A 27,716-nucleotide genomic window follows, 5' to 3' on the forward strand; every position below is an offset into this window, starting at 1 on the left:
GTTAGCACTCCAGGCCAGGTTCTCCTCTATGTGGACTCCCAGGAAACGGAGTCAGCAACCCTCTCCACACCGTCCCCGCTGATGGTGAGAAGGAGTCTCTGTCTTCTTCCTCCTGAAGTCAACGATCATCTCTTTGGTCTTGGAGGTGTTCAGGAGGAGGTTGTTGTATGTGCACCACCTCGTCTCCATAGGCAGACTCGTCACCCCCTCAAGGTGTGAGAGTCTGAAACGTGGGAGAACCCAGTGGTTGAGAAGATCTCTCTCGGCGAGTTATTTTTGTGAACATGCTCTGTATTTGTTAAACTAACCTCATAACATGAGGCTAAATATGCATGTTTCACCATTTCATTGAATAAGAGGTTCCATGATCAGGACCTTATGCACTGGACATCACTCAAACCTCCTTCATTTAATTAATGGGTCAAAGTACTTTCAGAGTACTTTTTATGATTCCATTTTAAAAGTAAAGGTATAGTTGGGCTCCATATAAATTTATCAAAACCTGGACAACCTTTAAAGAAAGCCTCACTTGATGTCAGATTTGTTTCCATCCTCATTTTAAACTTTGAGACTCCAAATGAACTGATCCTTTGGTCTCTGCTGTATCAAGGGGGAAACTTGAAAGTTCAGTTTCTCATTTAAAATATTCCATAACAGTGCAACTGATTTATTTTATTTGTGGAATAAAAGTGGAAATGGAAGATTTATCCACATATACCAGTGCAGCTGCAACAACACAAATTGAGAATGACTAATGAACACTGATCAAATCTTGTTTTATTTCATATGCACAAAATTCAACTTACAGCAAAGAATCAAATTGTAGAAATGACAAAATTAAGTAATGTTTTTTCTTCCAAAACTGTTTTTTGACACGACGCCTCCATCAAATCTGCGGTAGTGACAATCGCCTGAATCCACTGTGGTCTTCACCCAAGCCTGGAGAGCTACTCGTCATCCTTTCCTCCTGTTTTACTCAGCTGCAGGATACACACATTAAAATCATCACATATGTACGTGTGTGTGTGTGTGTGTGTGTGTGTGTGAGAAAACATTCTGTTGTTGCAGTTGTTCACTTACATGCTGCAGGTTGGTTTGGAAGCAGTATTGAGGGGAAAAAACAGTCGTAAGTAATGGTAAAAATTTGAGTTCATGCACGATAAGATGGTTGAATTCTCAAACCTTGATAACATCCACCCAGTTCCAGCCTCTTGGCAGCTCTCCCTTGTTATCTGAAAGCACAAGTAAGCTTCAGTTTATTAGCAGTGGCTCCAAAATGTGGACGAGCATCTCGAGGCTCCTTACTCCACTGCTCAGAACACTAGCACAGCTATCATATTCAATTGTCTGTTCATGGATGAGCAAACTTTACCAGAACAAGTTTACTTTACAAAAATAATTTATACACACATATATAAGCATCATGCTGTGGGGCTGGGACAGGGAGAATAGTCGTGATAGGTGGAAAGATGAATGCAGCAGAGTACGGAGGCATCCTGGATGAAAACCTGCTCCATATTTAGATTTTTAAGTCCTCATTGTGTAGATCCTACAGATCCTGAACTGAGACGAGTGGCTCTGGTGTGCTGGAAGACATGATGTGTAACCCTCAGGAAAAGGGTTTGATTTGTATCAGGAAAAACAGGATCTGTTTTCATTGGTAAAGTTTTTAAAACACTTTCGACACCACCAGAAAGGAACCTCACCTGTTCTGCTAATAATCCTTTTCTTCTGAGCTTTAGTGAGCTGCACCTTCTTCTCCTTCTTCTTTGCTGCTGAGACGTGCATCTTCACCTCACTGCTGGAAGTCAGCGTCTGAAACAACAGGTACATCACTGTGATCACGTGGACCTGTTCTCACAACAAAAACACAATAAGGAATAACTGTGTATAGTAACAGATCCATGATGCTCAGAGAACTATAAAAGCTGTGTCATAAGCCACATTTCCACTGCGCAGCTGGTGTGCCAGTATAGGTCGGGTCGGAAAAAGCGTGAGCAGATCAGATCACCAAATCAGTGTGGCGTTTCCACTGTTTGGGGTTGCAGTTGGAATGATCAACGACCACCCCAACGAGGATGTGACATCGTTATGTATTGGAGTAAGAAATGATTCCACTTGCCATCTCATATTGCACAGTATTTTATTTTTCCCAGGGTGACCAGATGTGAGGCACATTCGGGCCCCTGCAGACTTGGGGTGTTTGAAACCACATACCTGTCTCAGTCTGCTGTGTCTGGCGCCGTGGTAAGTCGTTGACAATAGATGCCACATGAAATTAGCATTCTTTATTGTTCACATTTACTTTTGTGTTATTAGCATGATTTCAGACTTCACATGTGCGCGACTCCATGTGTTTCACCAGTTCCACAGAAATAAGTGGCGGATTTGATGCCAAAGAAATCGAGTGTCCTCGCCTGATTCAAACACAATGCAGGAGAAAGTACAGAACCGCTACATGCCAGCAAACAGGAGAATTTGCAAAACAAACATGGAGGACGTTGAGGGTGTTGCATTCTTTTTGCTTCGTTGAAAAGAAGAGACGGGCTGTGTTTGAAAGAAGGCAGCCAGAAGAGATGCTGCCAATAACAGAAAGAGTTGTGGAGATGAGGAGGAGGACGGCGAAGACATCAGACGAGGAGCAGGGTCGGAGGAGCTCTCCTCAGCACCTACTATTTGAGTACTGGAGTAAAAGTAAAAAGGAGTGAAGACTAAAGCTGCATTTCAGAAAAGTTATGCAGAAGTAATGGAAAAGTCATTGTAAAATCATAGGTGAAAAAGAGTATCCAAATAGTTTTAACTGGTTCATACAATGATTCTTTTATTAATAAACACAGATCTGCCCATTACTGGGTACCAGTCATAAATGTTTTTGTTACAGACTAAACAGTTTGCCGTACATTTTCAAACTAGTCTTAGAAATTGTGCAGAGACTACATGCTAGTCAACGTGAGGCCAGCTCAAAAGAAGAGTTGGTTGATGACAAGTGGATTGTTTTGTAATGCTGTATTGAGTGACAGTTGTGTTTAAAGATGTGAAAGGAGTAAGATTAGATAAGTATTAAATTCTTCCTACATGTCACTGTCACCACATTTAAGTTCATGATTCAGATTATCACCATGTAAAACATTTAAAATAGCACCATGTACAAGATTTAAAAATGTTTCATTTCTTAGTTGTTTGCCATTCAGTACAAAGAAATGTCAAATGAAAAATGTTGCAGTGCTTAAAGTGCTTGTGTTGAGCAAGAACAAGTCAATGCAGACATATGGGGTGTGAAAACTATATTTTCTATTGGATTGTATATATTGGAAAAGACATCAACACCACCAGCTGTTCAGTTGGTCCTATGTAACTCTGTGTTCTCAGGACCTGAACCAGCAAAGAAACCCCCTGCAGAAACGTGTGCAGGCTGTGCTGCCGGGGCCAGGAAGGCCTGCAGCATCCATCGGCTCTGCTGCTTCTGAGAGGCCAAATCAGCCTCATTCAGCCTTGTTGCCCTGCTTCATCTTCAAGGAACTGCATTTGTAGACGCCCCTCCTCCTGGTGGACGCGCACAGCTCACATTGCAGCCCCCAGCTCAGTTGTGCCTCCAGCTCACCTGAAGCCTGCATTTCGTTCAGGAGCACCGTCAGGTGTCACTGGTGCTCGAGCCTCCTCCTGGTTAAAAACCAAAGGGTGAAAGAGAGCATTAAGCAAGGCACTGCAACCCACACACTGCATTCACCAACAACACCGGGCTCACACTGAATGCGTTGCGTGTCCGGTCCGTCTCCAGTATGGAATTGCCGCAGCCCTGTCACTCACACCGCCTCCGGTGCGTCAGCGGTCTGCTGGAGGAGGTTGCCAGATCTGTCGCTCTCTCAGCCCAAACAATGCGAGACCCGTTTCATTCAATAGAAAGCAGCCCCAAACCTCCATCTCAGTTGAAAATGCACATTTAAACCATATTTGCATAATAAAAACACGTCACAAGCACATAACCATTTCATCAACCCGCTCGTCGTGTTCAAAGATGCCTGATTGTGCAGAAACCTGCTCAATCTGGCAACACAGAGCTGCTCTGGGTCTCCAGCGTTTTTTTTTTTTTTTTGCCATTTTGGTGTCATATGACTTTCCTGCAGCGACGAAGTACAAAACCGTTCATTCTTCTAATGCGTATAATGACTACATCATGTTTGTAGGAGACAGAATGAGGTGAAGGTGCACTGTTTGTTTAAGTGTGGGTGTGTGTGTTAAGGAGGCGGGGTTTCACATGGAGTGGTGTGTGCACGTTAGAATGGCTGTGCGTAAAGGTGTGCACTCACTTATGGCGCGGATGGAAAGTCAGGGTCGGGCGTAGCCGTATTTTTTGTTGAACACACTCATTCTTTCATGTCATTATCATCCTACTGCTGCGCTCTGGTAGCTCTGTCTTTTCGCTCTGCAATAAATGCACCAAAACTATCACTGGATCAGAGCATATTTTGCACCTGTTAAACCTTTTGCACGTCTCAAATCTACGACCCCAGGACCCGATCTCTCACTCTCAGCGGCTATAAGGCTTGGAAAGGAGGAGCCGCAACAATGTTGTTTGTCCTGTATTCTACTAGAAAAAAAAAAAGAAGAAGAATATTAAAGCTGCTGTAGGCAGGATTTTGTTAGTCAATGCTAATTTTTCTGTGCTTTCTTTGGATTAAATGTTAGAGTATCCATTGATAATCCTTCAGGAGTGTATTATAACTGCACTACCGCGAGGGCGCAGCGTTTCCATATCTCACCGCTCCAGGTATCTTTGACCAATCAGAAGAGCCCCTGAGGCTCTATCCTGATTGGTCGAGGGGGCGCCGCTTTAAAGCTTTGTTTCTCGTGAACGCACACGAGGAAGTCCAGGCCCGCATATTGACCTGCTTCATCGGACATAACATCATCAAAACTCCCCGGAGGACACCGTCTGTTTCTACTGTACTTCTTTAAAAAAGGCTTTGACCCCAGGCCCGCCGTGAAAAGGTCACAGGTGAATCAACCCGCTGGCGCGGGCGGGCGTGACACTGCCGGCCCCACTCGGCACCCCGAGGTGGGCACGACTCGGGGTTTGAAATCGCCATCTTGGATGGGTCAAATCGTCATCTTCCGAAGGTAATCCTGCCTACAGCACCTTTAAGGCAAAAACACGACACAGATTTTATTTTGAAATCACTTATTTAGAAACATGTATCTACTTTCCTTCCGGCACCCGACTTGCTTGTGTTTAGATTGACGTGGCAGGGCTACGGCGTCCGGAAAAATAGGATCCTTGCTTCCGCAAGTTTCCGGAGCCGGGCCGTGGCCGGTGTGAGCCACAGCATTGATTTTAATGACTACTGATTAGTTGTGGTGTCCGGACCAGAGCCGTACCGGAGCCGGAACGCATCCAGTGTGAGCCCGGCATAAGACACAGTGGTGGCAGGTGGTTGTGGCGTTCACATTACAGGACATGTGGGACGTAATTCCCAGGGTTCATTTGTAGAGTGTAGCCTATCAGCTGACTGCTCTGCACTTCTGTAATGGATTCAATATTATCTGTTGTCGTTTGTCCAGCAGTTTTTGTTGTTTCAACAGTTTGTGCTCACTGTAACACCGTGAACGAGAGCATAAAAATGTTCAGCATCACATCTTCCAACACATCAGATGTTCAGCACAAACATCCAGCTTGCCAGAGCAAACCGGAGCTGCAGAAACAGCAGAATATATTTAAACCACTCAGCATCCATTGTATGGTACACTGGTTTCATATACATATATATAATATACAATGGGGGAAATAAGTATTGAACGCATTAACTGTTTTGTCATTACATTTATTTCCAAAGATGCAATTCATGTGACATTTCTTCCAGACACTGGTATTAACTCAAATAATCCACACATGAAAAGAAATCACAACATTCAAATCCATAAATAGTGATTATGTGGAATTAAGTGCAATAACACAGGAAAAAAGTATTGAACACACCATGGGAAAGCTGTATAGTTTGTCAAGGAAAGGCACCATACCATCTCACACCTGAAAGTCATTAGTCTTTGTACGTCCTATAAGTGCAAACCAACATCAGCTGGGTTAGTGCTAATTGATGGCCCTATAAACAGGTTGTTTTTTCACCAAGTAGTCAAACAAGACACATCTCATGATGGGTAAAAGCAAGGAGCTCTCTCAAGACCTTCGCAGCCTGATTGTTGCTCAGCATCAGAATGGAACTGGTTACAGACTTATCTCAAAGAATCTGAGTATTCCAGTAAGCACCGTTGGGGCCATTATCCGCAAGTGGAAGAAGCATCACCTTATCATCAACAGGCCGCGCACAGGAGCTCCTCGCAAGATTTCTGACCAGGGAGTCAGAAAGATGGTCAGAAGAGTTCTCAAAGAGCCAAGGACCACCCGGAAAGCACTCCAGCAAGACATGGAGGCAGCAGGTACAAGTGTTCCAGAGAAAACGATAGGCAATGCACTCCACCGCCATGGCCTCTATGGACGCTCAGCCCGCAAGACTCCGTTCCTCAAAAAAAGGCATGTCGAAGCTCGTCTAAAGTTTGCTAAACAGCATCTGGATAAGCCTGTGGAATACTGGGAGAATGTTGTCTGGTCAGATGAGACCAAAATTGAACTTTTTGGCTGTCATACTACACACCATGTTTGGAGGAGAAATGGCACTGCACATCACCCAAATAACACGATACCAACAGTGAAGTTTGGTGGTGGAAACATCATGGCATGGGGTTGTTTCTCATCTCGTGGTACTGGCAGACTTCATATAATTGAAGGAGCAATGAATGGAAACATCTATCGGCAAATTCTTGAGATGAACCTCCTGCCATCCACCAGGATGATGAAGATGAGACGGGGCTGGACCTTTCAACAGGACAACGATCCGAAGCACACGGCAAAGTTGACTCTCGAATGGTTTAAAAAAAAGAAAATCAGTGTGTTAGAATGGCCCAGTCAATCACCTGACTTAAATCCGATCGAACATTTGTGGAAAGAACTAAAGATACGGGTTCACCAGAGGGCACCAAAGAATATTCAGGATTTGAAGACAATCTGTGCGGAGGAATGGGCAAAAATCACACCTGAGCAGTGTGGGCGATTAGTTCATACATACAACAAGCGTCTGGAAGCAGTCATTGCAAACAAAGGCTTCTCCACAAAGTATTAAACGAGTCTCAGATAGTGTGTTCAATACTTTTTTCCTGTGTTATTGCACTTAATTCCACATAATCACTATTTATGGATTTGAATGTTGTGATTTCTTTTCATGTGTGGATTATTTGAGTGAATACCAGTGTCTGGAAGAAATGTCACATGAATTGCATATTTGGAAATAAATGTAATGACAAAACAGTTAATGCGTTCAATACTTATTTCCCCCATTGTATATACACATATATATAAACAAACTTTGTTCTCGCCACCCCAGCGGTATTGTGTCTGTCTCCTTCCAGCTCGGGTCCTCTACCATAGGCCCGGGAGCTGGAGGGTTCTGCAGGATCTTAGCTGTTCCTAGGATTGTGCTCTTTGAACAGAGACCTCAGATGTTGTTTTTGGCATGCTTATATATATATATATATATATATATATATATATATATATATATATATATAGATAGATATACATATATATATAAATATATATATTCATATCAGTATCCACTTGGATATGTTGACTGATGATGGTGACTGTATCTATGTGCTTTTAATTGATAACATACCAATGTAGATGTTAAATGGCAATGCGAAATATCTACAACATGGCTACAGGTTACCCTGGAGCTGCTGAGTGTTGATAACACAGCAGGAGAATCCCATCCAGGACAATCCAAGGTGTGGATGTCTGGGTGACAGCGTGTGGATGCTGACGGACCTCCCTTCTCCACCCCTGGGCCCAGAGGACGACGACTTCTGGCCCAGGAGCGACACGTCCTTCAGCAGAAAAGTTACACAAACCACATATTCAGACAACACCAACACAGCTACATGGAATGATGTACAGCTGAGTGCGAAACCTAACTAGCTTAGCCGCATAGCCAACTAGCTATTCCTTTTGTAGACATAAATGTAGGATGAAAAGCACAGTTCAGAGTATTACAACTTACCATTGCCCTGCATCAGATTGGAGCCGGGCTGCAGCGCTGTCCAGACAGCCTCCTCTGACCTTGACTCACTGGTCTATGGCGTCAAACCACTGCCGGTTCTTCCGTTGCAGCTGTTGTGATCCATTATTTTTCTGTAATCTCTCCGCAGTTTCTTGCATTTTGTGCAGGGGTCTGGAGCCAAGGGAGAGCAGCCACTCCGAGGCGATACGGAAAGTTTTTTAATTTCTAACGGCGCTGAATAATTCCTGTTTAATCTCCTTTACAGTGATGGACAGTTGCAGTTGCACCTCCTGTGAAGTCCAATGTTCGGTAGATTTTTTGGAAGAAGTTAGGTGGCTAACAGAGTGTTCTCTGCCGTCAAACTTTTTAAAGATTCCTAAGCAGTAGTGCTTGTCATGGCCCAATCAGCAGACAGCTTTGCTGAAGCCCCTCCCCATCATATCCAGGACATAGCTCCAGATACGGCATATGGAAGGGTAGTGAAAAATGGACTCTATGCACAACTTCACCAACTTCCTGAATTTCAGGAGGCTCCTTGTTTCCTGTCTTTCATGATAGGATGAGCTGATTAATCCAGGTGTCCCTGACCTCTGTAACCACAACAGTCATGGTCAGACACACCTGCATTAATCAGCTCGTCCTGTCATGAAAGACAGGAAACAAGGAGCCTCCTGAAGTTCAGGAAGTGGTTGAGTTGTGCATAGAGCCCATCGTCTTGGGTGGTCACAGGTGTAACGGTTCTTGCGGTACCATGGTCAGTGGAAACGCACTCCGACCCGACACCAAATTGCGGAGTGGAAACACGGCTATACCGAAACACCAAAAGACAAGAAAAGCCTTCTGTGCTGACCACAGTTGTCACCACTGGCTTGTGATGCTCCATGAGCGCCTCCTGGTTTTCCTTCGCCCACTCGAACAGGGTGTACATCATGGCGGTGCCCAGGTTGACCGCCACCTGTTCCTCCAGCCTTGACAGGATGATCTGCTTGGTCTCTGCAGAACTGTCAACAGAACCACATGGAACAACTTCATCAACCAGTTGCTGAGAAACAGACACTGCACACACGGACATTTTCCACCTCTGCAGATTACAGACATCCAATGTCTGCGATGCTGATACTAAACCTGAGGCTTGAAGTTGAAGTTTACTTTTACGAGCACAATGCACTTTGTACCAACAGAAGGGGACTTTGGTTAAAGTTCTGCATATATTGTTTGCCTTTAAAAAAGTGAAATATTTAATTTCATTTGTAGAAAGAAGTTCATGCCAATGCCTCAGCTCATGCTTAGCTTCTTTTGAATTGCGGTTGAGTGAATGCTGGCACGTCTGGCTGCCATTGCTCACCAGTAACTTGTAAACTGGTAAAGTGTTTTGAAGTTCTGTCAATGTTTTCATGCTGTGTCCAGTCACTCTCGGGCCACACGACCCTTCCTGATTAGGACCTTACTCCTCCTTCCCGCCGGATGATCTTCATGCTGTCATCGCTCCATGTCTCAGCGGGAGCAGGCTAAAGGCTGTTGATGGCCCCGTGCAGAAAAGTGACGTCATTTCTGCAGCCACAACCCCAAACCAAACCAATTCCGGATTAAAAAACACCATGTAACCACACTCACTGTCCAATGTCCACCAGCCTCACCCCCACCTTCCACATCCCCAGAGTTGTCCACCAGCCCTGGGGGCTATCTTTGCTCCAGATGTGGAACACAGATGTCCAGCTGTCAGCAGTGGCAATGCTTGTAGTCACACCAGTGTCCCACAACAGATTCATAATCACTACATGTACTGTTAATATTTTAATATTAATCATTCCACACTCTCTGCTAAGAAAAAAGGAGTGCATCAGGGAGTGTCAGGCCAGGACCACAGCAGAAGACGAGGACTGAAGATGAGGTGTTAAAAGGACACTGACAAAGAGAAAGCATCTCATCAAGACACAAAGCACCGGCTTCAGTTCAGTCATGGCTGACATGCTGAAGAAAGGCCCAGACCACAAAAAAGAAGCAGTGAAATGTAAACTGTATCAGATGCTTTACGAGGCTGCTCAGCCAGATTTTTAGAGGTGATTTAAAGACAAAGTTCAGGTATTAGTTATTGTAACAGTCTTGTGTTCATGTTGTTTCACAGTTCAACACATAAAAGACAATGTTTGGTTGTTCAGCAGTGTTCCTTTATTAAAACAGTTGAACTGTCACCGCAGTGTGGTTTTTTGGTGATCACTCCAGAAAACCTCTTAGCACGTTCTCCTGCCGGGGTACGAGTCCTTGTGGTGTCAGGAAGAATGTCTTCAAGTCATTTCGAGATGAGAGTGCAGCCCGAGTGACTGTTGTCTTGCTGAGACATCCAATATTGAGCAAGTTGTTGTCACCCCCTACCTAGACTTGCAGTTCTCGAGGCCGGTCTTGGTCTCGAGACCACCTTTTTGTGGTCTTGGTCTCGTCTCGGTCTCGACAGTCTATGGTCTCAGTCTCGGGTCTCTCAGTCTCAGAATGTCTCGGACTGTCTGAGCGGTCTCAAAGGGATTTGTTAGTTGTGGCTGGTGGTAAATTTCTAAGGTGGGACTTCATCATTCTTCAGTTTCAGTGCTCAATGGCCGCTCCTCTCATTCTCTGCTTCTGTGTCTCTGCTGCGCTCCAGTAACGTTTATTATGGCCGGCCGATGTGATCAAAAATACGGCGTGAGAAACGGCTTTTAAAGCGGCAGACGTTGTTCGCCGAACAGCGTCACCAGATGCCTGCATTATAATTTTATTGAAATATTCTCCACCCCTGAAGTTTGGTCAGCCAGTAAAAATGAATTTATCTTTACCCAATCAGTGGAAACCTGGGGAGACCGAAGCAGCTGCAGGACGAGCCCGATCTCTGGCTGTGGCTCCAGGACAGGAAGGAATCTGGACTTCACAGCCAGAACATAATACTTGTATTGAGTCACAACCACTGATGAATTACAAATTATTACAAATGTATATGTTAACCTAAAAAATGCTTTTATTTTGAATGAGCTTAAAATAAAGAATTTACATAAGGAAACAACTTCCCTAGTTTACTTTTTCATTCAGTATTGATTTGCCCACACACACACACACACACACACACACACACACACACACACACACACACACACACACACACACACACACACTATGGTTTCTACTGCTGTCCTTTCTATTGAAACTTTAAAATGCTTCCTTAAGTTCTGTGAACTGTTTTGTTTTTTGACTTTGGAAACTATAGCTTGTGAGATGCGTTCTTGATTAGATTATGAAGCACTAGTCACATTTGCATGAGCACCAAAAATCTGACCTTTCTGATTGTTGAAGTTTATAGTTCTTTACAGTAAAGGCATAAAAGCAAAATTATAGATCAGCTCAACCAAGAAAAAAGGGCGTGACCTCTGTGCATGAAAGAGAGAGAGAGAGAGAAAGAAGCAGGTGGTTTATTTATAGAGCACAATTCATATGTAAGGTACTCCAAAGTACTTTACAATTACATCAAATCCCAAGAAAAAAATAAGATCAAGCAATGAAACATTGAACCACAGTGCGGAGCAACGTCTCTGTGGGTATAGCTTGTTTGCTGCCATCTAGTGGGCGTCAACAGTAATAGCAACTGGGACTTTAAGATCAACTTTGTAATCCAAACGATTACATTTTGTAAACTGTAATTTAGAAAAGTAATAAAACAATATTTTATTATAGTACTTAAAGAAGTTTATATGATATTATATATTATATTATTATCGTTATATGATAATTGCACATCCAAGAGAAGGTGAGATAAAAGACAAAATGCATGTTTTTTCGGAAAATGTAATTGATTATTAAAGAATAATGATTGCTAAACAAACAATGTTGATCAGAAATGAACAAAGCAGCATAAGAATAATGCGATACAGTATTATGTTCTGGCTGTGAAGTCCATATTCCTTCCTGTCCTGGAGCCACTGCCAGAGATCGGGCTCGTCCTGCAGCTGCTTCAGTCTCCCAGGTTTCCACTGATTGGGTAAAGATAAATTCGTTTTTACTGGCTGACCAAACTTCAGGGGTGGAGAAAATTAGAATTATTTTTTTTATTATTTTAAGCCAAAATTAGTACAGAATGAATTTCAAAAATAACATATCAGGTATAACTACATCAACAATCAAATATGTAAACATGAATATAACAAAAAAACAAACAAAAAAAAAACAAAACAAAGACAAACCCAGTCCCTCCCCTTACAGTCACCAAAATCTGATTGAATTAACAAATAAAAAACACAAAAAGAAAACGGAAAAAAAACACCCCACGCTACTATATGTATGCGAATTAGCACCACAGACACAGTCATAGAGGCTTAATGAGAGTTATTCTGGGATTGCAAGCTTAACTTCCTCAACGTGTTTGAAAAAAGGCCTCCAGGTCTTGTTAAATTTGGCAAAAGAACCATTTAATGTGCACCTAATCTTCTCCATCTTAACAAAGTAGAGAATATCTTTGACCCATAAGGAACGAGAGAGAGGGACAGGAGCCTTCCACTTCAATAAAATTAGACGCCTGGCTAACAAAGTAACAAAAGCGACAAAGTCTGCCCTATGTTCAGGAAATAAGGTTGTAGGAACGACCCCAAATAGTGCTGTTCAGGCTGTTGGTTCAAGGCATGTCCTGGTACAGATTGAAATGGAGTCAAATATTAGTGACCAGTAAGAAGATAACAACGGGCATGACCAAAACATATGAATATGAGTAGCTGGAGCCTGGTGACATCTATCACATATGGGCTCAACATTATTGTAAATCTTTGAAAGTTTCACCCGAGTAAGATGCACACGATGCAAGACTTTGCACTGAATCAAACCATGTCTAGCACAAATAGATGAAGTATGAACTCGATGTAAAGCTGAATCACAAAGCTCCTCTGGAATCATGTCCCCCAACTCTTCCTCCCACTGATTCTTAATTTTTTGTAGAGAAGTTGGTCGCAACGAATGAATAAGGTCATCCAGACGAGAAATCCTACCTTTTATGATGGGAAATGGAGTTTAGAAGGAGTCGATAGGTGTAGCCTCTGGGAGAGCAGGAAATGAGAATTCAAATTACGGTTAAAACTACAGATACCTAGAAAAATGTACCTAAAAAAAATGTTGCCTCGGTAAGTGATATTTCTCTGAGAGTTCCTGAAATGATGCAAACATGCTATCAATATATAAATCACTAAATTTTTTGATACCATACATGCTCCACAAAGAAAATGTTCTATCAAGAAGCGAGGGATGGAAAACAGGATTATCTGGAATTGGTGATAAATACGAAAATGTCTGCAGACATAATGATGTCGAAAATGTTTCCAAATTCTCAGAGTAGTTTTAACTAAAATGTTTTTACAGTAGGGAGAGATCACGTAATTAAGTGGGGTATGGACAAGTGCTGTCAATGATGCAGGTTTAGTAGAAGATGCCTCCATGTTTAACCAGGAAGGGGGAACAAGTGTCGCTTCAAGAAGGATCCATAAATGAACCACTTTGAGGTTGGTTGCCCAGTAATAAAACTTAAAATTTGGCAGGCTGAGGCCTCCAAGAGATTTCGGCCTCTGCAATAACACCCGACTCAACCGGGGGGCCTTCCCATTCCATATGAACTCAGAGACAAAGCCATCTAATTTTTGAAAGAAGGTCTGGGGAATAAAAATAGGTATACACTGGAAAAGATAAGATAATATAGGAAGGATGTTCATCTTGACGGCGTTAACCCGTGCAACAAGGGACAGAGGCAACAAAGACCACTCCTGTAAATCCTTGTGTATCTGAGACAATAAAGGGGCAAAATTAAACTTAAATAGATCCTCGAATTTGTCTCTAACCTGAACACCAAGATATGTGAAACCACATGTGGCAACTCTGAATGGGAAATTCTGTGCAATAATATGAGCTACCTCGTTTAGAGGAAACAGCTCGCTCCTGTCCAAATTGAGTTTATACCCTGAAATATAGCCAAAGGCATTAAGAATATCAAGAACAGCAGGAATTGACACTGATAAATTAGCAAGATATAATAACAAATCATCAGAATAAAGTGAAACTTTCTCTTCTAAACCATTTCTGGTAACACCAGTTATGCGGGGGTCTGAACTTAATGTCAAAGCAAGTGGTTCGATAGCTATAGCGAACAGAAGAGGGCTTAAAGGGCAGCCCTGACGAGTAGAACGATGCAAAGTAAAGTATTGTGATCGAGTATTATTTGTCCTAACTGAAGCCACTGGGGATGAATAAAGGAGTTTAATCCAAGAGATAAACCCCTGACCAAAACAAACTTCTCCAAAGTATAGAACAAGTCATTCCACTGTACACAGTCAAAAGCCTTCTCTGCATCAACGAGATCAGGGCTTCTGACGTAGATGAAGAGGAAGGCACATATATTACTTTAAAAAGGCATCAGAGGTTAAAGAAAGAATATCTGTTTTGAATACACCCTTTCTGGTCAGGGGAAATAATGGAGGGTAAAACAGTCTCCAATCGCATGGCTAGTAATTTAGACAGAGTTTTTAGATCAGCGTTCCAAAGTACTAATTGGGCGATAACTTGAACAGGCCAAAGGGTCCTTATTCTTTTTTAAAATCAGTGAAATTGATGCTTGGTTAAGTGTCTGAGGTAATTTTTGCAAGTTAAAGGTGCCTTAAGGAGTTTGCACGTTTTATGTGAAACAGCGCCCCCTGCAGGCCTTGGGCGTAACGCAGCTTAGTGAAAAACTCGTCCCTGTGGCTCATGTGCACAGAAGAGGGGGACTCCGACTCCGTCTTCGCTCGTTTAGTAGCGCTCAAGTAAGATGTAAGTTTCCTTTCCCTGGTGGAGTGTGTGTGGAGCTGCAGTGCTAGAAGCCAGTCTGTTCTGACTTTCTGGAAGATCCTGCTCAGTTGTTGCTCACTAAGCATCTGGCGGAGTAATGGTGGACAAAGCGAAACTTAACCAGCTGGAGCGCGCATTACGTCATTCCTTTCAAATTCTCCCCAAAAAAATGCTGGAGCCGGACCGGCACTGTGACTTTTAAGTGACAATTTAGCCTGTTAGAGGTTCTGGTGATGAATATGTCAGGGCTCATTGTACACATCATTAAAAATGTGTAACATATGTATGGTGGAAAATAAGTATTTTTAAAGTTGTAAAACTCCTTAATGCACCTTTAAATGATTCACTGAACATCTCAATCAAAAGTGGTGATAGTTTATCATACAAAACCTTGTAGAATTCAATTGTTAGACCATCTGGTCCGGGTCATTTCCCAGATTGTATTGAAAATGTTGCCCCTTTAAGCTCAGCTATAGTAAGTGGTGCTTCCAACTTCTCAACTGAGTCCAGATTTACCTTAGGTATGTCCAATGACTCAAAAAAAGTATCAAAATTAGATGGACAGGCTTCAGAATGTGAAGCATATAATGCTGAGTAGAACCGTTTAAACTGGTCATTAATCTGTACAGAGTCTGTTGTCACGCCAGGTGGAGTTTGGATTTGGGGAATTTGATGTGAGGAAGATGATTTTCGCAACTGGTGGGCCAAGAGTTTACTTGCTTTGATCCTCAAGAGATCCTCAACTTGGTTAGTGGAAAGAACATCGAACTGTGCCTGAAGAGAAAGACGTTCCTTGTATATGTCAGGGGATGGTGAGGAATAGGGATGCAACGGTTCAGTCAGCCCACGGTTCGGTTTGTACCTCGGTTTCAGGATTACGGTTTCGGTTCGGTTTCGGTTCGTGCTTTGCATTAAAAAAAAAACAAGAAGTTTGACTTTCCAAAAGATTCCTTTTATTTTGCTTTTAAGAAAACTAAATGACAATGCCTCTTAGTCTTAACTAGTATTTGGCTGATACATGTTATCAGGGTTAGATTAGGTTATCAAAATGAAATACAATATAATAATTAATATGGAAACAGCAATACTCTGATGATTAAAAGATAACAATAGCAATAATAATCATAATAGCGATTATAAAATCTAAATATAACAAAATATACTAATTGTGATAACAACATGTGATAATAGTTTTTGAGAAAGTTCAAAGAATATTTTCAGGTTGTGTTTTTGACTGAGTTATTAGTGTATTTTGCATATTGCTATTTTTGCAAGTTTTATAGAAATGCATGCAGATTGGGTATTTATTTTTATTTATTTGTTCTATTGATATTATTTAATATATTAATAATTTTTATAAGTTTGTTTTTGATTGTTCTTTCAAGTTGTAGTTTAATAAATACTCAAGTTTTGGAATTATGAATAATCGTGGTTATTAATCGTGATTTCAATGTCTATCAACATAATCGTGATTATTATTTTTGCCATAATCGTCCAGCCCTACTTGATTGTTGTAATTCTTGGTATTTTGACTCTAACTTTACTGACTGCAGCTTTCAGACGATGGTTAAAGTTAAAGTCCGTCATCTCCGATACGCACAGCGATAGCGTCACTTCCGCTTTAGCCACCGGAATTCGCCAAAAAAAAAAGGTGAAAACAAAAAGCGGCAACGCTGATTGGCTCGGCTGTTTCGGGACTGCGTGAAATCCCCTCTATGGGCTTCTACCAGACTGAGCCCAGCTCCAAAATCCAAACGGATGAGGAGTGGGCGGGTCTGGTTTACCAGGCAACTATTTCAGCCGTTCCTTCCCTTTTTTGATTGACAGGTATGCGACAGGCTTGTGTGATTTGTCCCGGTTCCACAGTGGCGGCGCACCAGACAAATTTACCGGTAATTTTTTTCAGTTACTTGGGACCGAGTTGATCGGGAGTCGTGGCCGACGAGGTCAGGGACGGCTTGGCTTGGGGCCGTGGCGACAGTAAACTCTCATCGTTATAATCCACAGGGAAAACGAAATGTCCCCGTATCACAGATTTGAAGGAAGCCGGTGCTTCTTCAGACTCCGGTCTCTTCGCCCTCCGCTCACCATAACTTTTCTTTTGTTTTTCTCCTTCCTGTCTCAGTGTGTGACACTGAGCCCAGCTTCGCTCCTCAGTGAGAGACTCCGCCCACTAGGCCATGTGCTCGCCTCCCGCTGCATATGAACTAGCGGGGCGGGGTTTGTACAGGGTTGGGTGAGGAGGGGAGGAGGGCTGTCTCAGAGCCGGAGAGCAGGCGCTGAATGCGTCCCGCAGCTGTTAGAAATGAATTAATTGTAAAACCGAAAAAGCGTGCTGCATAAAAGTGAATTGAGCCGTGCAGGGGGTACCGTACGGTTCCATTGCACCGCTAGTGAGGAAGCATAAATGTTATCGAGCTGCATGATTTGTTGGCTTAGTTCCTGTAGTTTTTTCCTCCTCTGTCTATTCTCATAACTAACATATGAAATAATCTCATCTCTAACGTATGCCTTCAGGGTCTCCCAAAGAAGAGAAGCTGATATCCCCGGAGTCCTTTTGACAGCAAGGAAGAAATCTATTGGATTAGATACAAACTGAACAAAATCTTCATTGGAGAGAAGACGAGTATTAAGACGCCAAAGGGGGCGTGTATTATCACGTTCCTTTATGTGCAACTCTAATGTAACTGGGGCATGGTCCAATATTAAAATCGATTCATAAGAGCATGACTGAACAGAATGAAGTAGTCGATTATCTATAAGAAAATAATCAATCCAGGCAAATGTGTGATGAACGTCAGGAAAAAAAGAATAAGCTCTGCTAGATGGATTGAAAAAACGCCAGGAATCAGAAACAGAGAACTGATCCATAACATTTTAAATAGTTCTGGAAGATCTCGAAGGCACAGCGGGTCTGTCAGATGAGCGATCTAACACCGAATCAAGCCAACAATTGTAATCCCCCCCATGATAAGAGAACGAGTGGGCAAATCTTGTAGTTTAGAGAATATGCATTTAAAAAAGTTATCATTGTCCCAATCAGGACCATATATATTTGCAAAAATAACTGGGTGGTTATAAAGTTGTCCAGTTGCAATAACATACCTCCCGTTCGAATCCGAGATTACATTAGCACATACAAAAGGAACAGTTTTGTGAAACAGAATAGCGACACCCCTGGACTTTCCCTGAAATGCAGAATGAAATATCTGACCAAACCATCTCTTCCGCAGCTGATTTCAAATGTGTTTCCTGCAGAAAGACAATCTGAGCTCCTAACTGATGAAGATGGTGCAGCACTTTGCTACACTTAATAGGTTGATTCAAACCCTTACAATTCCAGCTAATCAGCTTCAGTCCAGCCCCCGAATGTGGTTATGCACTAAGATGATGCATATGCTAAGTCGATAACAAAATTAACATGTATAGGTATACAGTGTAGCACAGGATATAGAAATTGTGCAAAAACACAACCAAAAAAGGTGGTGACCAACCCATACACCTCCTCTCCCCCCCCAAAGAAACTACCGTATTGGCCCGAATATAAGACGACTCTGATTATAACACGACCCCTATTTTTCAAAGATGATTTTGGGAAAAAAAAATAAAAAATGCTGAAGACAGTAAGGTCACTCATAAAACAACTTTTTATTATACAATTATTCTAAACTCAAAAACTCACAACTGAGATAACATTTCACGAGATATAAAATGAAAAAATATATTCTCTTTCTCAAAATAAGAACAAATAAGCAACAAATAAGAACCTCAAGGGGTCAAAACTGCATAAATGATGTAAATAACTGTCCAGCTCCTTCAGCTGAATCAGGCTCTGGTGGTGGACATTCCGTCTGTCCGTCTTTCAGAGACGTATTCTCTCTCCCTTCTATCAGTCTCTCTGAAGCGTCTCTCAGGACCAGGAAAGCTTTTCTCATAGCGTTAGCATCTGTAGTGTTTTTTCTGTGCTCTCCAATAAGAACGAGGCTCTGCTCCACCAGACCTCCTGGCGGCTTGGCAGTAGTTTGATGACACTGCTGCGTTGATCACCATCAGGTTAAAGTTGGTATCATAACTTCTCCTCTGTTGTTTGCTCAGTTGTCCAGCATTCAGCCCCTTTGTTCCAGATGATCCGCCATTTTTCATCAGATCATTTGATCTCATTTCATCACTCCACTCGCTCTCTGGTCAGTGATACTTTGGCTCCATCTAGCGGCGCGGATGGGTATTGACCATCTACCGTAAGTCCGCCATTATAACACGACCCCACTTTTGAGGATGCAATTTCTGGAAAAAAACATCGTCTTATATTCGGGCCAATACGGTAAATCTAAATCCCACCCCCACCCTCAAAGCTGAAGCGTCACCCCAAACTAGATGCAAGCAAATCCCAAAAGTTACAGAAAACATCCTAACACGCTCTAGGCAGTACTAAAACCTATTTTCTCGAGTTTGAAGTGATGAAAAATAAAATAAAGAAACAGACGCAGTTCTAAGCCTTCGTAGAGTGAGAGCAATTCAGCCGAGGCTTGACGTGAAAATGAAATACCTTACTGACTGGATGCAGCAACAAAAAAAAGAAGAGAAAAAAATGAACCAACTAATTGTTCACATATAGAACTATTTAAATGTCTTTAACCTGTAGCTCCAGATCACACTCCCGTCTTAATGTTTACTTTCACAAAGTCCATTGCAGCGACTGGGTCTTCGAATGTGTGTGCGGCTCCAACCGGCAGAGTAATCCTGAGGATGGCGGGGAACCTCAAGCCGAACTTCACCCCTGGGCATGAGTGCAGATAGCGCTCGACGTCCGAAAACGCAGCGCGTCGACAGCTGAGGTGCAGTCGGGAAAGAGGAAGAACTTTTTACCCTGGTACAGGAGAGGTGACGTCCGGGAAGCTTCCTCAGCCCGGCGCAGAATGTCATTCCACACATGAAAAAAGTGCACTCTGATGACAAAGGGCCGTGGTTGATCACCCTCCTTGGGTTTGGGCCGAAGAACGCGGTGAGCGCGGTCGAGCAGGGGCGCCTCATCCAGGCGGAGGGAATGGGGTATTTTCACAGCTTCACTACTTCCTGAAAATAGCTGTGCACATTCATTTCCTGTCTTACATTATTGGCCAAACTGATTAATCCAGGTGTGTCTGGTTTAGACTGCTGCAACAAGACACACCTGGATTAATCATTTTGGCCAATAATGCAAGACAGGAAATGAATGTGCACAGTTAACTTCAGGAAGTAGTGGAGCTGTGAAAATGGCCCATCCTTCAGCAGCTGGGCGACAAATTCAGTGGCACGTGTACCCTCCACCCCCTCTGGTACTCCAACCAGCCTTACGTTGTTCCTCCTCGCTCATCCCTCCAAGTCTTCACATTTATCCGCCAGCTCCTTTACTTGAGCTTTAAGCGTGGCCACCGTAGAATCCAGCGTGATTAACGGATCGCCGTGGTCCGTGCAGGCACGCTCCAGGTCGCTGATGGCTTGGTCATGGGAGCTGAATTTTTGATTAATAGGTTCAATCGACTGTTTCAGTTCTTCACGTACTTGAAGATATGTCAGCCCGCAAAGCGGAGGACAACGAATCTATTTTACTGCAAATGTCGCCTTTTAGTGAGTCGAGCATAGCCTGAACGTGTTCCATGTTTACAGAGCTTGGAGAGCCAGCAGCGTCTCTCGGTGGCTTAACAGCCTCACCTGCTGACTGCGGGGCTTTTGTGCGGCTTGCTCGTAATGAATCCGCCTTTGTCCGTGAAGTCGCCATCCTTGGTCCAGAAAAGTGCCAAAAAGTGTGCCAGATAGGTTCATGTGCGCAATATAATTGCATCCAGGTCATAATAACTGAGATACCAGCGTCAAAAAAGAATCATTGATCACAAACTCTCGGAGCAAGCGGGAGACCCGTCCTACATGCTCAATGCTCCGCCCTTGTTGTCAGGACCTTTTCAGAAGAATAAAATTATAATGCAGTTCCTGGTCATGTCACGCCGTTCAGCGAGCGGCGTCGGCACATATACACCACTTTAAACGCTGTTTCTGACGCTGTATTTTTGATCACATCGGCTGCGCATAGTTTATGGCAGCTTGGGCCTCAGTGAGGCATTCAAAACAATTGGAAATTCGCAACTCTTACAGAAATGAAGAAATGACAGGCAAAAAAAACCAAAAAAAACAAACAGTTGTGGAGTATCTGTGAACCTTACACAATATATAACATATTTGAATCATGTTTTTCCTTTTATTGGAAACAAAAACACTTTAAATTTATGTAACTGTCCACATCTCTCACACTTAAATAATGTCCATATGTCTTACACTTAAATAGCTTTACCACACTTAAACCATGTGTTTTTATCTCCAGCGTTAGGCAAGTTACTTTTACTTACCAGTTACGTCTTCAAAAAAGCAACTGAGTTAATGATATTTTAAAAGTAACTAATTACTAGGCAAAATAGCTATCATTACTTTAGAAAAAAAAGTGTTCAAATATGTCAGAATTTAGATTCCCTTTTAAAGGATAAGTACACAGCTACGTCTGCTAGACCTATACGGATGTCCGCTGCTCGAGTTTGGATCTAAATTTCTCCCGAAGCTCTGTTGGGATCAGAAAAGCCTTCTGGGTGAGGAGATTGTTCTACTTCATTCTATAAACAACGTGAAAGCTGTTTAAACCGTACTTATCCTTTAATGCAACTTTAGTAACAGGTTGAATTATTGATAATAAAATTGAATATATGATTAATGAAATAAATGAACACTTGACCGAATAAATTACAAACAGTGAACACATTAATCTAAATGACTCAAACGTTTCTGTGTGATGAGACAAGACATCAATCAAATTCAATTTCTAACTGTAGATAGCGTTTCCACATCCATTGACATAGATCTATGTCATGGTGGGGGTGCGGTGGGGGGTTTAATAGTCATGTCAGTCCTGAACAGCACTCAAGATTCAATCCTCAAATGGTGTAGAAATAGCCTCAAGCAAAAGTGTCCAAATGTCCACACTATTCTCTATATAGGGCAGTACATAGTGAAGACGCTGTCAGAAAGAAACTCTATAATATCCAACCTGCTCATTCTCGCTAAAGACTGTCTTATGCTCTAACTTGTCATTGTCAAAACTGCCTTACAATATGGTGCCATTGCAATCCCCTTTTTCTGTTGTCAATGTTGCCTGTACTCTGTTCTACTTCTATTTTGACACTGTATGAAAATGAATCCCCTACTGGATGTTCTATCATTGCTGTTACCAATAAAGTGTATTTAAAAAAAAAACATATTGAAGACGTCATTTGTAGGGGTGTCTGAATGTCCACACTGTTCCCTATATAGGGCACTAGAAATTTCCCACAAACCATCTTGAAAAGTAGTGAGCATTAATGGTCCCTAGACGGCTCAATATTACCCATGGTGCATTGCGAATCTCCAGCAAAATAGCGGAAGAGCAGCAGCACGAGTCGGGAAAAATTTAATATTTTTATTTCTTCTTCAATAATTAGAAAGATGACAAGGAAAGTAAAATGCAGAATAAGAGCACATTAAAAAATATTAGTGCTGGGCAACGATTAAATTTCTCAATCACGATTAATCGCAATATTTTTTCTGCAATTAATCGCGTTATGCGCATAATGCAATAATGAATTCAAAAGTACACTGTAATGATCATCCCGCCCCCAGCTGGGGACAGGGACCTTGTTTTTTATTACAAGAATTTTGCAAAAAGCATAATTTTACAATAATAATTTTACAATTCAGCAAATATGATTTATAATAACTTAAAAACTTAAAATACCAAGTCTTTACCAAGATTGTCACCCCGACCCCCAACACACACACATACCAGCAAGAACAGAGCAGATGAAAAACTGTCTGTTATGAGGCTCACTTCCTCAGACTTCATCCTTTTTCTGACCTTCAGACAGAGCAGGCAGGATAAATTCAGTCACGCCAAATTGTGCCTCATTAAGCCTCATTAAGCCAGATTGTGTGTTGAAGGGAAATGTACTTTATTTTGCGTGTTTTCAGCTCCTGAAGAAGCCCAGCGGGCCAAACGGTGTGCTGGTAAAAGACACGATTTAAGTTTCACTTTCGTTTTTGTCACATTTGCACTCCTCATTTCAGTTTGTGCCTCATACCAGCCTTTTCCTCCTGGTTTTTCTGATAATTCGGCTGAGTTCATTATGGCAAATAATGAGGACTGGACCGTGTTTCACCGCAGAACGCGCCGCCGCTGTGTGTGCTTTTTGATCCTCAGCTGGAGCGCTGTGTGTGTGGGGAGGGGGGCCTGGGGGGCGGCAACGCCTGATGAAAATATTTGTCGGCGTTAAGGAAGCAGTGCATTATTAACGCGTTAATGTGCCCAGCCCTAAAAAATATACATATTACAAAACGTCTGGTTACCATGGTACCGGCCGGGGGTCACAAGATCAGCGCTGAGGCAAAAAGTAGGGAGCTGCGTGTCCGAATAGCCAACCGATTCAGGGCACTATGGACTCTATGCACAACTTCGCCACTTCCTGAACTTCACGAGGCTCCTTGTTTCCTGTCTGTCATGACAGGACGAGCTGATTAATGCAGGTGTCCTTGACCTCTTTAACAACAACAGTCATGGTCAGACACACCTGCATTAATCAGCTCGTCCTGTCATGACAGACAGGAAACAAGGAGCCTCCTGAAGTTCAGGAAGTGGTGAAGATGTGCATAGGGTCCATATAGTCCACTATGTAGTCCAGCACTGTACAGTGATTGAGGAGTTAGGAAATAGTGTGGACATTAGGACACAGCCCCAGACTTGATGTCAACATTTATCGTGAGTTCACTCAGAGACATTCAGAGACACTCTCTCTGTGCTATTGTGCCAGTAGTTAAATAGAATCTCATATTTACTCAGCTGATGTTCTTCAACTCATGCAAAATGGAAAAAAACCACTGGTTTTTTTGGTCTTGGTCTCGGTCTCAAACTGAACTGGTCTTGGTCTTGACTTGTCGGTCTCTGTCTTGGTCTTGGGAATCTCTGGTCTTGGTAGTGTCTTGGTCTCGGTCTTGGTCTCAACTTGAACCGGTCTAGGTCTTGACTTGTTGGTCTCGGTCTTGGTCTTGAGACTCTGGTCTTGGTAGTGTCTTGGTCTCGGTTGAGGTGGTCTTGACTACAAGTCTACCCCTACCACTCCCTTGCACTCTGCACTCTCAGGACCAGCCGTTGATGTGGAGGAGTCTGTGAACCTGGATGGGATGTAGCGGTTGCTGGGCTGTCTGCAGCTCACACTCTGCCGAAGCAAGGACACAAACGGTCAGTTCAAGTCTCTCAGCTGGTTTGATAGGGCTACTGTGTGTCCTGGAATGTTTGATGACGGGTGGAATATGATGCAGCAGGTCTGCGGTTCAGAGGGGGGCAGAGCAGCACAAAGCATAAAAGCCATAGGCGTTCTGTCAGGTGGATTCCACGTGTCACGACTGGCGGGAAGCATAAAACAGGGTTAAGTCCAGCCTCCCTGCTCTGCGTCACCACCGCGCCTCACGAGGGTCAGCAGGCTCTATGTGCGGTTCCTGCTGGTCCGGCCCGTCCTGTCACTCCTCCAGTATACGGCTCCGGAGCTTCTTGCTCTCCACTCTCAGTGATATGGACCTCCACCAGAGGTTCTGCGTCTCTTCCTGGACATCCACTGCCAGTGGTACATCCACCGTCGATCCCGGTGGGCATTCCGCTTCACCAGTTCAGAAGATTGCCTCTTTCTGGTCCTCCACTCACCGCCCACCCCGAAACGGCCGGCCGGTGTGTGGACCAGTGTGCTCACCAGCCTGGCTCGGCACCTGCTTCGGTCTGCTGAACATCCACTGCCTCTCAGATGAAGGACATCTCACTCATCATTTTCTGACTTAAGTTGGATGAGACTTGACTGCAATCTGGCAATTTTTCTCGGCTGAATGACTGTACCCTGCTGGGGTCTGTTTGCTTTTCCAGGCCTCATGGCTCGGGTCGCAGAGGTGGTCTCATGGTATTTTGCCGCGGGAGGTGGAAGATCCTTCCAAGAAACACTTGTTCTTTTTAATTCTGTTGTTGTTTCTATTTACATGTTGTTTTATCTTTGTACAGTGACCCTGAGTGTCATGGAAGGCACTTTTAAATTAAATGTATTATTATTATATATTATGCACATTTAAAAGATTTCAAATGCACTTGTATTGTTTTGTGACTGTTAAATAAAAAAGTCTGTTTAACCAGTCATATATTTTTTCATTTTAGTTTTCTCGTCTCGTGAGCTGTGTCACACCCCTAATGTAAAGTGACTATTGCATGTTTGGTTATTTCAGAAAGCTGCATCATCTCACAGTGACTACATCAAAAGAGCTTCAGCATCTGTAATCTGGATCTTTTCAACTCGAGGATTAAAACCTCTGTGTTTGCAGACGTCTCTGTCATCGAGTCGAATCACCTTTATCTCAATGAGAGTCCAAACTTACATTCTGTTGTTGAAAAACGTGTCGAGGGAGATCTGTGGACCTGTCTCTGGGTATGTCTCCGGCCATGTGATGTCCATAAGGAAGGCTTTGGTGTCCTCGAGGTCTCCTATCTGGCGAGGTATTCAAACAGAAGGACTTACACATGAACTTCATCTGTGAGCTGTGTATTGCCAAGTGTGTAAACCTACCCTAAACTGGAAGGAAATTGGACTAATTTCCTTGAAACAATCATCTCCCTCATAGATGGAGCGAAGAGCTTCCAACTCCATCTGAGAATGAAGAGACTTATACAAGTCAATGTGACACACGACCAGCATTGATTAGTACTAGCTGAACAATTAAAACAGCTTTGAACTTACGGTCCTCACTAAGTGAAGTACTGGACAAAACATGTCAAGTGTTTTTGTTATTTGTAAGAAATACAAATTAACAATCAAGACTTTTCAACCAGGCTTGATGTGACATTTTTCCTTTTCATGAGAAATAAGAACAACAGGATAACTCAAAAAGAATAAGGGATGAGTCTTTTAAGTTATAAGGAAGCAATAAACGGATTTTAATGAAATGTGGAAGAATGATAAATTATGTACAGAAACAGAAATAATTTCAATTTCAATGATGCAAAAGGATAATATAAAACAGATCCATAATAAATTTTCTACAATTGTGATATATCAGTGGGAGGGGACAGAATTATTTTGAGCTGAAATAAACAATCCTGCTAGGCAGATGTTTGAACTGACTCCAAACCCAAGCTGTGTATTGTCAATATTGTGAAATATACAATATTAAATACTATTACAGCATCAGCGATGTGTATATTTGTGATCTCAACATGAGTAACAGTTCAGAGAATAGCTGTTGTCATCCTGTTGACAATCTAAGAAATACTTTATGCCTTGGTGTTTATTCAGCAGATATACATATATGAAAATGAATTGCTATAAAAACATAAGCTAATAATCTTCTATAAAGTGAAATCAGTAATATAACAATATAAATATGGTTTAACACGTCAATAGCAAGGAGAGCACAGACAGAAAGCACCACTATCCGAGCAGCAGAGCCCCGGAGGTGTTTTGAGGTTTCTGGTTTCCATGTTAACTGAAACTGATCGACAGCTCTAGTCTCGGTGGCTTTATCACACCATTCTAACCATTTATTTCAACATCACAGCACCGGTGGTCCACACAGGCTAACAGCCTCAATGGGAGGAGGTAGTTAGCACTAGCTTCTTCTTTATCACATACTCAACGATCAACCGACTTTGACCATCAGGATTTCTACCGTTTTCGGCATCTGTTGCTCCGAGCTGCTCTCCACATGGCACGCCAAGTGGTTCACTGTTAACTTGGAAACCAGTAAATCCGAAACACCGGCTAAGCCACATCAGCTCCGGCTCTCATCCAGACCTCCTGGTCCTCGTTAGCCGCCATGTCTCCCGCCGTCGAGCGCTCCTTCACTCTGTGCAGGACGAGCAGCACCGCGCTCCCATGAAGCCGAGCTGTGCGGCGCAGAGGCAGCTGCAGCACAGCGACACTCCACCACTGCTACCAACTGCAGCTCCCACAAGAAACACAAGCGCGTGCGGTGACGTTCACATACGGGCACTTTCACCACGTAGACCTCTGTAGGTAGAACATCATACACCTATAGACATAGATACAGAGCTGCACAAGGTAGACGGTTGAGACAATGTGCAAACCTTCACAGAAATACCAGGAACAGTAGATTAGTACACATACAGTGCAAATTTATAATGAAATAAGCCACATAAAAAGCAGGGACATTAGATACACTTTAATTGTGCTCTTTATGTCCATCTCATTTTTTTCTTTTTCATACAGGTGGGCCCCATGGAGACCCAGGGTCTTATTTTCAAGGGGGAAATGTCGGTAGCAGCAACACAAACTTACAACAAACAATCCCTAAAACAAACGAATAGCTGACATAAAACATAAAACATGTGCAAACTGATATAGATCCTCTCACCATCCGTTGTACTTTAAAGTCTCCAAGAGGAATGAAGGTGGACAACTTCACTTCCTGCTGCAGGCAGAAGGACAGAGCAGGAAAAGGCCTTTTGGCTCAATTCGGTCCGGACTGAGGGGATGGTGAGTGTGATGCAAGCCAGGGAGTGGAGGCTGTGATGGGACCGTTTCTGTGCCATGTATGTGGACAGATAAAGAGGGAGGAGTCCGATAATGGATTTCTAAATATAAATGTACCAATACATGGTTCTCCGTGCAGACAGGAAAGCCCAGTTTACCATAGAGTGCAGTGTGCAGTGATGTGTGAGAGGTTTACAACCAGTTATCTGTGGCCTCG

General features: G+C 42.8%; 1 protein-coding gene and 1 long non-coding RNA gene across 3 annotated transcripts; both read right to left on the reverse strand.

Moving 5' to 3' along the window:
* Positions 1-759: 759 nt before the first annotated feature.
* On the reverse strand, positions 760-26,978 carry rwdd (RWD domain containing 4). Of its 2 annotated transcripts, none has more exons than XM_030088041.1 (8): positions 26,801-26,978; positions 25,573-25,657; positions 25,389-25,494; positions 8,959-9,109; positions 1,707-1,815; positions 1,183-1,232; positions 1,081-1,083; positions 760-980 (listed from the first exon to the last, which is right to left on the reverse strand). In XM_030088041.1, exons 1-8 carry the CDS (start codon positions 26,822-26,824, stop codon positions 948-950), a joined length of 561 nt encoding a protein of 186 aa, XP_029943901.1. In that variant the 5' UTR covers positions 26,825-26,978; the 3' UTR covers positions 760-947. The 2 variants fall into 2 exon arrangements, with proteins under 2 accessions (XP_029943901.1, XP_029943900.1); XM_030088040.1 differs by having other exon boundaries at positions 25,389-25,498; positions 25,577-25,657; positions 26,801-26,973.
* On the reverse strand, positions 3,602-8,691 carry LOC115385936 (uncharacterized). Its single transcript, XR_003931215.1, has 3 exons — positions 8,109-8,691; positions 7,779-7,935; positions 3,602-3,660 (listed from the first exon to the last, which is right to left on the reverse strand). It is a non-coding gene; the product is annotated as an uncharacterized LOC115385936 (long non-coding RNA).
* Positions 26,979-27,716: the final 738 nt, after the last annotated feature.

The sequence above is a fragment of the Salarias fasciatus genome, chromosome 3 (genome assembly GCF_902148845.1).
Source record: "Salarias fasciatus chromosome 3, fSalaFa1.1, whole genome shotgun sequence".
Taxonomy (NCBI): domain Eukaryota; kingdom Metazoa; phylum Chordata; class Actinopteri; order Blenniiformes; family Blenniidae; genus Salarias; species Salarias fasciatus.

Bases quoted from the DNA above. Each gene is read 5' to 3' on its own strand.
- rwdd (XM_030088041.1), bottom strand. From the start codon at position 26,824: ATGGCGGCTAACGAGGACCAGGAG. The intron at 1,816-8,958 runs GTCAGCACAGAA...CTGTTGTTTCAG, and splicing joins AGCCAGTGGTGACAACTGTG to ACGCTGACTTCCAGCAGTGA. The intron at 1,233-1,706 runs GTGAGGTTCCTT...TTGTGCTTTCAG, and splicing joins AAGGATTATTAGCAGAACAG to ATAACAAGGGAGAGCTGCCA.